Source organism: Hippocampus guttulatus, chromosome 1 (genome assembly GCF_054856545.1).
Source record: "Hippocampus guttulatus isolate MCC_2025c chromosome 1, RoL_Hgut_1.0, whole genome shotgun sequence".
Taxonomy (NCBI): Eukaryota; Metazoa; Chordata; class Actinopteri; order Syngnathiformes; family Syngnathidae; genus Hippocampus; species Hippocampus guttulatus.
Genome location: NC_141261.1, coordinates 21241352 through 21254715, shown reverse-complemented (window position 1 = coordinate 21254715; position 13364 = coordinate 21241352). Strand labels below are relative to the sequence as shown.

General features: G+C 43.9%; 1 protein-coding gene across 2 annotated transcripts in view; it reads left to right on the top strand.

Moving 5' to 3' along the window:
* The window catches only part of LOC147210941 (prickle-like protein 2), a 42154-nt gene extending 36967 nt beyond the window's left edge, over positions 1 to 5187 (top strand). For both annotated transcript variants that reach the window (XM_086118783.1, XM_086118776.1), the window contains exons 6-9: positions 923 to 1109; positions 1944 to 2098; positions 2252 to 3065; positions 3152 to 5187. In XM_086118783.1, coding sequence (XP_085974909.1) covers positions 923 to 1109; positions 1944 to 2098; positions 2252 to 3065; positions 3152 to 4092 — 2097 coding nt within the window. In that variant the 3' untranslated portion in view covers positions 4093 to 5187. The remainder of the gene's footprint in view (positions 1 to 922; positions 1110 to 1943; positions 2099 to 2251; positions 3066 to 3151) is intronic.
* The last annotated feature ends 8177 nt before the right edge of the window (positions 5188 to 13364 follow it).

The following is a 13364-nucleotide window of genomic DNA, read 5'->3' as shown; positions in this document are numbered from 1 at the left end:
CCTTGAAAGCATGGCACGAGTCTGACCTGAACGTCAATGCTTCTAGTCAGAAATAATTACCGGTATATTAAATAAGCTCTCTGTGATAATGCCACCGGTCCACTCCTGAGAGAAAGCAGAATGCTTCATTTGAATCTTGAGATGCATTAAAAATCATGTTTATTTTAAATAAGCATATATGATTGCAAGTACACTTTATTTCAAACAATATATCCAAAATAATCCAGTTGACCAGTCTTGGATTTCACTAGATCACCGTAGTTCTTCACCAAAAGAGGTCCCATCCAAATCCGGTGCTGCATGTCAAAATAAAAGTGCCCAGATATCAACATAGTTGACTGTCAATACCGCTGATTTATGAATGATGAATGAATACAAATCATCCTTTTGGTATCATAATAGCAGACCAGTCACAGAGGACACTATACCACCCCACCTCTCCCCCAAAAGAGGCCTCTCAAATCTGATGTGTGCCAACGGGAGAATATGCCGCTAACTGAGCAAGAAGCCTACCTGTTACTTCCTTGTCGGCAGCTATGCAAGCAACCTCCGAATATGGTCAGCGAACACCCGAGAAAACCAAATAAAATATCACCAATCAGCTCTCTTGGACTGTTTCGCCTAATTATCATATTTTAAGATCACTTTCAAGCACAAGCAGAGCTGAGTATAGAATGTATGTGTTTGTGATTGGCTTCAGTGGAGATGACGTGAAATGTGGTATCATGCATATGGGCTGACTCTAGTGGTACAGAAAATGGACGGATGAATTTAATGAAAAAATATCTTGAAATTCAGCGGTCAGATATCATGGCTGAAAAAATGTATTCCACCTCAATTGGAGTGGGGGAAAAATATGTTTCTCTTGGGTTCCAAATGGGTTTCAAAATTTGAAATGAAATAAATGTTTTTGTCTATGCAGATCATCTTTGCTGATGAGTGCACAGAGGCGGAGGGCAGACACTGGCACATGAAGCACTTCTGCTGCTACGAGTGCGAGACCACCCTCGGTGGCCAGCGCTACATCATGAAGGATGGACGGCCACACTGCTGCAACTGCTTCGAGTCCCTCTTTGCAGAGTACTGTGATGCATGTGGAGAACATATAGGTAAGCAATGCGTGATTCGTTTGATTGAAATGACGTGACCTTGTCGCAAGACATGACCATTTATTTTGTTCACTCACACCTGAGAAAACCTCTCAAAGACATTCAAGAGAGAGTACTTTGTAAGCACTGGCCTGCTCTGCCACAGCTGTGGTGAGGCAGAGCCAGCGCAACGAGACATAGATGCCTATTAAGTGTGAGCCCATCTTGTATCCAGATGGGATCTGTGAATAAGCACGACTTGCTTGATTGAGATCAGCAGCATGGCTGGAGACATGTATTTGTCGCTGAGAGATAACATGATTTCCTTGGAAAGAGTAAAACGAAAAAGAACAAAAAAAACACCATCAGATTCATCTGAATAGTGCCTTCGTTATTGTCACGGTGCGAGAGGTGGTGGCGGACCCCAAAACGCAGGCAGAGAGGAGGAGCAGGGTGAACTTGAAGAAGTGTATTGATAAAACACAGAAAACTAAATCCAAAACAAAGTCCTAAGAACGAAACGAATCCAAAGTAGCAAACAAAAACCATGACTGAAGCAAAACAACTATCAATAACAGAAACATGACCAAAAACATGACCTAAACATGACAAACATACATGACAGCAACAAAGAAACAAACAATGACCCGACACCGAGTGGTCGTGCTGGGAGTCCTTTTAAAGCAATAATTGCATAACGACCAACAGGTGGGCAGCTGCAGGGAGAGCCCTACAGTGCCACCTGTTGGTCACAAACAGAATCATGACAATTATCATCTATATCAATCCGTGCCGTCAGCATAACTTTCATTCAAAAGACAATGAAACTCAACTTCTGTGTGTTGTTACTTCAAGGCATTGACCAAGGCCAGATGACATACGATGGGCAGCACTGGCACGCAACCGAAGAATGTTTTTGTTGTGCTCACTGCAAGCGTTCTCTGCTCGGCCGTCCTTTCTTGCCAAAGCAGGGACAGATCTTCTGCTCACGGTCCTGCAGTGCTGGACAGGTAATAACAGTCATTTATTTAAGTGAGAATAAATCAAACTAGTGCAGTGTTTCCCAACCTTTATACTGTAGATTATCTCTCACGGCATACAAATTTAGGGAACACTGCTCTGTTGAGTCCGATTTATGCCAACTGGTTTGTTGTTTGAATCAGGATCCGGATGAGTCCGATTCATCAGACTCCGCTTTCCAGAGCGCCCGATCTCGCGAGTCTCGCCACAGCACCAAGATCGGTCAAAAGGAGCGCGGGAATGCCGAGCAGGAGCGAAGGAACGTGGAGGCCCGCCATTCAGCTCCTCCCCCGATGCCTGACCGTCTGTCTGCTGAAATTGATCCATTGACTGTTCAGATGGACCGTCTGAGTGTATCAGCCAGCCAGACCCCGAGCAGGACACCTACCCGCACTCCCAGTCGCACTCCGAGCCGCACTCCAAGTCGCGCTCCAAGCCTTAACCAGGTGTGGATGAGCCGGGATGACCCTTATGTCCCTGCTGCCTTTGAGGGCCCCCAGCAAGACTCATCTCCCACCCCAACATCTGTTCATTTTTTAGGTCAGTGTAATGCCAGGCAGGGCTACAATCCCAACTCAAATGTTCATCCGCCAGCCCAGAGTCCCGTCAACCCCGGAAAGAGGCCCGATTCCTGGGGGAAAGAACAAGGCAATGCAAAGAGGACACCTATGGCTGCCCTAAGGGGTCACTCTTTTAATGATAACTGGATCCACCATAGCCAGGATGAGTTCAGGCCGAACAAGCTTCGCACCCAAATGAGTTTCAATGAGATGTCAAGCCCGAACCAAGCATTTTCTGACAAGAGGAGCATTAGCCTTCACGGGTTCCAGAGAGATGGAAGGCCCCCACTCACCAGAAGGAAGCACTTCAATGCCATGAGCTTCAATGAGCCACTGACTCCATTGGAACAGACACCTCATGGCTCAGTGGACTCCCTCACTGTGTCCAATGCTACAGGTAAAGAGTTTGCGCGTGCGGCGTGCACATTCTGCCCTAATTGTGAATGGGATGCAAATGTGAAATGTGCTTTCTAATTTTCACAGGCAATTCTCTGGACGGGGTCGGCAAGCGTCAGGAGAATTTGTCCAGGTTCTCCATGCCTGACCTGAGCAAGGATTCAGGTGTAAATGTGTCTGAAAAGAGCAACATGGGAACGCTCAGCTCCTCAGTTCAGTTCCATAGCACAGAGTCTCTGTCCTCATCTCGTCCCTTGAACAACAACAACATGTACACACCGCACAGAGCTGGCTACCCACTGCAGTACTGGGATGGGCCACAGCCCCTGGGTTTTGATAGCAAAGGTCGCGTGGGGTTGATGGGCAGCAGTGGCAACTTGCGAATGGCTCCCATGAGCGACCGAATGCCCCGTCGACTCATAAACGGGCCGGAACTTGCGTCCCAGAATCAACAGCCTCAACCGAGACGTCGCAAACACCATCGGGGTCAGCACCGCAGCACCCGCCACCACAAACGCTCCCGCCGTTCTCGCTCCGACAACGCTTTGCACCTGGTGGCCGACCGACCTACTCAAACGGTGGAGCTGCCATACCACCGCGTCCAGGAAGATTACGATCGTTTCCCTTCTGGTCACGCCGCTCGGGAGCTGTTTGGGCCGGAGCCGAGCGGGTGCCGACCACAACCCCACCGGCCGTGTCCCCGCACCACTTCTGATCTCACCCTACAAAATGCTGGCTGGCAACCTGTTGGTCTGGGTGGGCCATGCTGGGGCGATGGCTACATGGAAGCCGCTGACGCGTGGTGCTCCAGCTGCTCCTCTTCCTCTGAATCGGAGGAAAACGAGGGCTACTTCATGGGTGAACCGATCCCTCGCCCCGTGCAGCTGTGCTACATCAACAACGAGGAGCTACGCCATCGCTACAGCCCCTCCGGAATGGGTGGCCATCACGGACCTCTGCACGGACCCATTCATGGCCAGCTGCATGCCCGCCAGCGGAGGAAGAGCAAAAACTGCATCATTTCATAAATTTAGACAAAAATCATGGTGAGGGCATAAGTAGGGATGTGAATGTTCAAGAGAGACAGGTGAGGAGACAATAAAAGCAACAGAGAGTGGGTAGCTGAGTGTGAGATAGTGACAGATAATAGTGTGCGTGTAGGGGCGGATGTAAAGACACATTAGGCCTATTTTTCATGCTGTGAGCTTACACAACTCGGGTAGTGTTTGTGCACACCTACGCAGAATGATCTAACTACAAGAGGAAGCTCAGTTTTCTTACACAACAGATAACAGAAGGAATGTTTACAACGTTGGACGCCAACAGTAGCGAGAAGAAGCACTGCTTAATTTGACTGCTTAATATGAATGTGGTCAAGGTAAATAAGACTTTGTGTGAGTGTCTGTGCGTGTGTCCATGTTCTGGGGAGATTGACCAAACCGCTTTACAGGTAAATAAGACACTGGAGTGGTGACGCCGTTCAGAAGTCTAAACAAAGGCTTTGGCGTTAAATGTATCCATGTGGACACTGCGGAAGTTGTGTCGGGCTAGTGAAGGCTACGTGCTGGATTCCAGGCGGCGTCATGGTTTTCCCCTCAGTGGAATCCAAATGACGCTGGAATGGAGTGTCAGCTCGCTAGCCCGGTTAGCACCTTGTACAAATAGTCTATTGAACCTTGTGCTTTGCATAGCCAACTCTCCATGCTTTACCGAGGACGGGGCGCTCACTGGGTGGCCTCTGCTCCTTGACCATTCAGGCACAGTAACGTCAGGTATGGTCCCGTTTTCTCTTCTGCAACATGCTTTGTTTTTTCGAGAGTAACTTATAGACACGTACGAGTAAAGATAATAACCCTTACACTAAAGAAGTAATAACAAATAATGCAAATAATCATCTTATGGAAATTAAAGAGAATACCTATTAAATGTTTATATAGTAATACAGACATTAACAAAATGGATATAGTGATGTAAATGCTCTGTACATATGGTCTTAAATATCTCTATATTTTGTAACTCACCAATCATTATTTGTATGATTATCACGTAGAGATAGGGATATTTGCATGTCATTTTGTTGTTGTCGCATACTTAAAATAAAGTCTACTTCTATGAACAACCAATCAGGTATATTTCCGACTGATCTTGTGTGCGACTCCCCTCGGACCTTACGTGGCAAATTCCATGCTCAAATCCGTTGTGAAAAGAAAAAAAGTTGAAGACGCTGACCGGTCACAACTTGCTCTTCTCCTCCATTAAAATCAAAAGGGTTTTATGATCACATGATATCATTGAATTGTGTCCCGAATGTTAGACTCGGTTCCTGAACCCAACACACACATTTTAGGATATTTTGTTTTAGACCGCTGTTGGTTTACTGGCACAAATCATGAATGTAGGACTCCATTTTTTTTTCCTGTGATTTTGCTTACTTGCACAGCTACATAAAAGGGATAAAATAATAATAAAAAATAGAAACAGCTCCCAGTATGATTCTGTGCAATCTCACACCACTGGAAAATACAGCTCCAATAATAAACATACTGAATATCTCCCTGACAGGGCCAATTAAAATTGAGCTTCATCTAAAAGAAGGATGAATGTGCTTGGACACAATTAGCAACTAAAAGCAGGTGCGATTGTGGTCGGGCTTTAGCACTTTTAGTTCACGTTACGTACAAACATTATTGCCGCTTTCATGGATGGATGAGAGCAGCAGAAATTACAAGCGACAAACTGGATCACACGCAAAAAGATTCTTGATATTTGCACCATAGATATCCATGCCCGGGAGGCAGGAGGCAGACAGCATCTTGTGCCTTGTCCTCTATAAATGTTTCTATGGCATCTGTGGAACGGATTGCACATTCGCTTGCAGTGCCGACTAAATAGGGAGTGTGTGCAGTTGTCATTTGCCGACAGGTTTTCATCTATCTATTCTGTTACCAGGCGCCCTCGGTTGCCCTGCAACTATGAAGAAGTGTCAAGGAGGCCATTTTGCCTCCCGAGTGGGTGGCAAACACACGTCCACACAATAACAAGCAAACACACGCGCGCTGGAGTTGGCATTAAGCAATGTGTAAACAAGCTTCGTGGTGGGTCAAAATATCACTGTTCTCTCATGATGTGACAGTATCGCGTACACCAGCCATAAAATATCAATATTGCCCATTGAAAAGCAAGTAAGTTCATACTGTACGTTAATATGAAGTGGCTCTCAGTATTCTCTCCTCAGAGAGCAGATGATTCGATATTAAGGTCGGAATTTACATCTGATAACTCAATTGGGTGCAGAAATATGTCAATTAAAATCAACAAACTATACATTTACACACACACAGATAGAGAGATAGACACTGTAAAAGTGCCTGAACGATCCGAACACTTCATTAAACCCACGACACTTTTGTCTTTATACATCCATAATAAAAGTAAAGACGAGCAACTGTTATGACCTCACCTCAGAAACACCACCATCTCTCTTGTCGACAATTATGTGAATGAAAAATGGCTGTCGCATCCTAGCGGCGCTTCAGATGAGAGATCCCACAGGTGTGCTGCACCAACATAATGATCATTCTGTCTGAAAATCTTGTTACTGTTGTATGTTGCAATTTGTTTCTTAGTTTTTCCTTTTTCTCCAGATCAAGGGCTCTTTTTCATTTCTTCGCGCGATCATGTGTTTTCCTCAACAGCTGAAACTCTCCGCTTTCCCTTCTTCCGTTACATGGACATCGTTATGTATCGTGGGACGTGGATTTGTTTTCCGTTTATGTGAGCTGGCAAGGCGAGGTAAGCAAAAGAAGTAGCACATCCAAATGAAAGCCTTAGGATAAGAAAAACATCCACATCCATTTGAAGGCTGCAGAGAATAAATGTTCCATGTCTGCAAATGTTTTGTAAAGTCTTCCCTGTCAATCTACTTGTTTGCGTCTTCATTTCCATAACTATAACTTCTCCCAAAGTGTATCTGGAAATGACACGCAAACTCATCCATCTCTCCCCACCTCGTGTGTTCTCAGTTGAAGGGATCTTTGGTTTCCCCCCCTGCTGTATTTGGTGCCTTTGTTATGTCGCTCTCACTGTGATTTCTCCTTTCCGGCTTTGGTGTGCGGCCGCTTTGAGGAACCTGCAAAAGAAAATGGTACCAAACAGTTGGACTGTTTCTGTGTGACAGTTGGCTCGAGAGGGATAATGATGAGCTGGTAATGACTCAAAGATGATGAAAGTGAGGCACCACATGTCGACTTGCGACAATGCACCAGTGAATTCTAAGCTTGTTTGATGGCACATTTTATCAAATCATGTCAAAGAAAAAAATTGATTCACTTGAGCTTACAGCATATCAAAGTGCATCAGGACATGTCTCTCGACGAGGCTTTGGGCCTCAACATTGGACACAACAGACATTTAGCCACAGTCGCTTCAAACAGCATGCCTGACATATTTTTAAGATCGGTTTGTTTGGGGGTTTTGGGCGGAAAAATTTCACACCGTGTTTTCTTTTGGGGTGGTACAGTTGGTTAGCACATCTGCCCAGAAAAAAAAGCTACATTTTCACTCACTATATTACAAAGGAGACATCGCTAGTTAAATCAAGCACCGCTATTTGGAATGAACTGCAATCCTTGTTAGAATGGAGAGAGGATGGACACAGCCGCTGGTGGCCATTCAATCGCTGTATTGAACAAATAGTAACAAAATACAGTAAACACAATCGCATACTGTACTGAGTCGGCTTCGACTGATACCGTCGCTGTACACAGTAAGCTTTAGCTAGCAGGCCACTGCATGCTATAGCTCACTTCCTCGTCACTTCACAGCCTGGGCGCAACTTTCAATGGGAGCAAGGGAGAGTCGAAATTCAAGGTGTTCATAACCTCTCATGTAACATTTATTCGCGTAGTGCCTTAGAATGTCTGTCTCGATTATTAGCCTCTCGCCAAGATTCCTAATTGATTGCTTCAGATGGCTTGTTTTTCATTTCTTTTGGCTCAAATGAACTGACATCAGAAATGTCAGAGTTTGATAGATTGCCTTATAGTGGTAGAGGGCGGTTTGCAATGGTTGATTTCTCAACTGTTCATTAGCCTCGGACAGATTTAAAATGGAACATTTCAAGCAGGAGACCAATCATCTGCTCCCTGTTCCTTGTGGTGACCTGTGATAGACTGACAACCAGTCCAGGGTGTCACTCACCTGCATTTGGCCCAAGTCAGTTGGGAAAGGCTCTTTTGCATTCAGCATTGCACATTCGTACATTACAATGGTCAACAACAAATGTTATTCAGCGAGAGCTTTATGTGTTTCTAAATGTATGTTTGTTGCTGATTTCAAAAGTTATTTTACTTTTTTTTCGAGCGCATCAGGTTTTGGACAGATTTCTTTTTTTGTTGTTTTAGTTAGAACGATAAAAGCTTGCGCAATACGGATTTGACCATGTCGTCAGCCACATGGCATGGGTGCCTAAGTCATTCCTCAATATTTTTTGGAAAACATGAAAAAAAAAATTTTAGAACACACTTTGGTATTTTTGTATTGAGACTTTTGAAAAAAAAATTCAACCAGATGGGTGAAGAAGTAGGTGAAAGTAAAAAGATACCATAAAAAATGCCAATGAATGTTCTAAAATGTGTGGGGGGTTTTCTTGTATTCCAAAAACATTGAAAAATGACTTTGGCAATCATGCTATGTGGCCAATGAAGTTTTCTGCTCTGTGGTCAAATTTTGTTGACCAAGTGTTATTTTGCGTTGGGACACAAACAATGAGGACATGCAGGTGGAGTTTGGATGCTCTCTTTGTGCCTGTGTGGGTTTTTCCTCTGGGTACTCCGGCTTCCTCCCACATTCCAAAAACATGCATGGTTGATAGAACGCTCTAAATTGTGCCTAGGTGTGATTGTGAATGGTTGTTGTTTGTCTATGTGTGCCATGCAATTGGCTGGTGACCAGTTCAGGGTGTACCCCTCCTACGGCCCAAAGACAGCTGAGATAGGTTCCAGCATGCCCGCGACCCTCATGAGGATAAGCGGTTCCGATAATAGATGGATGTGGAACACGATTGTTCATATGTGTTTTTCCTGCCGGTCTTTTTGTCGATGCCAACTTGGTTCTGAATACAATTTAAGACATGTGAAAATTCCTCATCTCTTCAGTTTTGACTCCAGTGCTGCAGTGATCCATCATGTGCTGCTTTGCTCCTCTCAGTGTTTGGGTCAGCCAAGAAATGTGTGCAAAGTTGTAATTTTAGATCTGTGTGCCGCACTGAAGCAAAGTGGGTCTCAGCATTCGCTTCTTTTGTGATGAACCAAGAAGCTTGACTTGCTGGCAAGTATCTTGTAGCAGAAAGCCTTCTGATATTAACTACCGGTATTCATCACATTGTGCAGGTAACGGTAATCAACCTCTATGAAATTGTATACAATTGCCCCAACCATTCGCATTAATGTTGTTTTTCTTAAACAGGGTATCTGTCCCAGCATTCTTTACCTACCACAAAAAAGGACTACAAAACAATCCAAGAGATAGCATGCCCTTGTTTTGGACAAAGAAGCAGATGGTGAAACTCACAAACATCCTTTGAACTGATTGTCCTTGTCCCTGCTGGAGGTGCAGTTGGAAAAAAATAATAATTCTGCACTGGAAAGAAAACAACGCCCAAGGTTGATTCTACACATGAAAGTATATGTATTGTTTTTTTCATTACATGGCTCTTTCTCTATCACATCGAGATGTGTTTGACTTGTTTCCGTGGTATCCACCTCACCAATTATGGTTTTGCAAAGGAAAGTACAGCAAAATTTGCTGCTATATGAGACTGCAGTATTCCTGTGCAGGCAATAGTACCATTATATACAGCCTCTCCTGTTTTCTCTTATATACGGCACACACAAATCAGCGATGAGTCACCATCATCGCACCATCACTGGAGCACACACACACACACACACACACACACACATACACTTGTTCCACATTCACACATACACAAACACACCTCCACCGTGATGCAGTGTGTGCACAAGAGAGGATGGGAGAAAACCAGCTGGTTCAATGCAACATATTCAAGATGCACATGCAAGACAGCATGCTCCATGGTAAAATGTGGTACATGTCACGAGTTGAATTAATATTCTTTGTACACTGAAACCAAAATGAATCTTTCTTGTTACTAACATATGAGCAACATGGACTCGGATTATTTTACCAGCAGCTAAGTAAGTGTAAGAGTGTTGACATGGGAAAATGTACTCAGCATTTTGTAGGACTGCTTTTTTTTTTTTTGCTGGCATTTGGCTGCCTGCCAACCACTTGAACCTGCAGGAGCTGGTAGCCTCCAAAATATTTGTAATAGATTGTCATTAGGGAAACTCACACTGCCATCCAACGGACATGCGAAAAATTGCAACCACACGCTGTAAATTATGCCCGGTGCTGAAAAATGCATCGTCAAATTCCTCTGTTGACCAAGTGGGTGGAGCCATTAACACAAGTATATTGTTACACTTAAACGTCTTGCTTGGTTAAGCATTGTACAGGTTACAGAATCTGTTTGTCAATAATCACCTTTTATAGGTCAAGAGGCTATTTTCATGATGGTTGTGGTACAAGTTACACACACACACACACACACACACACACAGTTTATAGCAGGGGGCAGGGAGGTGGATAGGGGGTTAATGTACTTTCCATCCATTTCAAGTACCATTCTCAGTCTTCCTCTTTATCCTCACTCCATTAAGTCTTAAAATAGGCAAGGTTACAGTCTATTCTTCAAACACTTATGATGTTACCATGAGAATCACTCATTAAGATAAGAAAACCTTTATTAGTCTCGCAATGGAGAAATTCCCAATTCACAGCAGCAAAGTTATGAAAGGAAGAAGTAGAACAACAAACTATAGGAGCTGCTGGAAAGGCAGCCACTCTCGCGGCGCCATTTTGAAGTCAAAATAACAAAAATAACACAACACAACACATAGGACACAGACAGTCGTGCAATCTTCACCACTTTTCTGCATACACTTTGTTGTCTGAAGCAGTTATAGATGAAAGAGGAGAGGATCAAAGTGTCCTTTCACCAGTGGGTCAGAGACGTCATGCTGAAAATGTGCTCACGTCTGACAAGCTAAGTTTTGAAAGCAAACACGAAGCTGTACCGTCCATTGACGAAAAGAGATGAGTTCACTTCTCCTGTCCCACGTAATCCGCTTCAAACGCCAAGCCGCGACTCCCAGTTGCAAATCCGCATCGGCGCTCCGCGCTAACGCTCCTTTCTTCTCATCGGCGGCTCCTCAAGCCTTACATCCATCCAGCCGCAGACCGTTCAAGAGCACCGATCGCTCCGCTGAACAAAGCGGGGCTGTGAAAAATGCTGCCCATTACAGGCGCAAGACACAAGCGCCCCGGGACTGTCCAGCAACGACAGTCAAATGGCGCCGACATTCCTCCCAGTCAAAAACAGTGCTGGTATACCCATGCTGCCGAGAAGGCGCAACCACGAAGCACAGAGTCTCCTCCTTGATGAATGTCGTGGCCAAAAAATGCTGAAAAAAGTCCACATCAGGTCCACACGACGTAACAACAAACACAAAGTGACAAAACAAACACAAAAACAACCAAAAAAGCAAAGCTCATGAGAGCACTTGCCGACGGCTGCCTACTCGGGCACCATCTTGACTTCAAAGATCAAGATCAAGATTAACACTCACGCCTGCCCAAATACATTCCTTTTTTAAAAATTAAATATAATCACTATTTGCCATCTCGTTACATCAACAACAAAGAAAGATTTTTTTCTTCTGGGCATATATTTTACAGCTCATTGTTTGAATTATTGCAGTGACAGGTGTGGCATTTGGCACCTGGGCCTTCTTTGGGTTTATCCAACTTAATCCATCTACCACCGTTATTGTGTCTCAAATACAAAAAAAAAAACAATCAAAATGGCATGCAACTGTGCCACCTAGATCATCTGAAGTACTTCACAGTTATTTCATAAACTCACAAAAACAGAATGTTCAGTTCAGTCACGTGGGCCAGCACTCCTGGTTCTGAAGGCCTTGGGCGGATATGACTGACACACATGCTAAAATCTAATTGGACAAGAAATATCCAACCTCCACGTACACATATTAGAAGCGGTAGAGTCAAGTGAAAAACCGCAAAATGAAATGTTGGAAATACATAATAAAATTTCATATGGTGGATTAGAATTTTAATTATAAATGTAGGTCAGAGCGTCTGAGATTTTTAGGCCTTGCTGGGCCTGAACACCAACTCCTGGACTATTGAAATTACTCTTTCAAAAGACAACTGTTTGTAAAATGTTTATTTATGACATACCCAACAAGTGATTCTGACTGCTTCTGCCATTCTAAAGCACTGAAGAACAAAAACAAATGCCAGGAGCGTTCTGTTTGAATGGCTTTTAAAAATGCCTGCGGACATTTGAGTGGTCAATAGAGGAAAATTTAAACTCTCACCTTTTCATTTTTAATGTGGTGTTCTGTTTGTTTTTCATCGTGATTGGAATATTGAGGCACGTTTAACTGTACCCAGAGGTGGACCACCAACTTTCGTGGTAACTTTGGAGAATGCTGTTAACAAGGGCTGGACACCTCTCATGGGTTCTCTAATGCTTGTGCGGTCCCTCCATATTTATGAAAAGACAATGTTTCAGTAGAGTGATACTGCCATTGTCAAAGTGTGGAACGAGGACCACTAGTGGTTCCCTCTCGCGGTAAAGAAAGGAAAGACTGAAACAAAACAACATTAAATGATGAAACCTAATCAAACATATTCATACAGAGCCTGAAGCTAAGAATACAGCCTACTAAAACGCTTTCACAACGAATACAGTACATTTTCTACTTTTGATGCATTTTTTTTTATCTACAAGTGCAATACATGTTCTATGGACCATTGTTCTGTTTAACTTTCAAGCATCATACATTTACATTCAACGTTTAAAAGCTCTTTATTTTTGCTGGGCTTACAACCTGTAAGTGATACTCGGTGTAAAAAGTTTGAGAACTACCGTTTTAGTAAATCCCAAACGTGTGTTTTCCACTCCTGTTCTTGTATTGGCTTCCCATTGTAGGGGGAGCCCTTGAGCAACAATACAGTAAAACACTCGGTGACATTTCTGTGTTCTGACTGTGAGAATGAGTTGGGCTTTGGACATTTTAATGTCGGAAAATGGGGCCATTTGAAAGTGGGCGAGCTTGTGTTTGTTTTTGTTTCACAGATGAGCAGCATTACTGAGGAGTGACTGAGGCCTCAGCACCATGATACTACA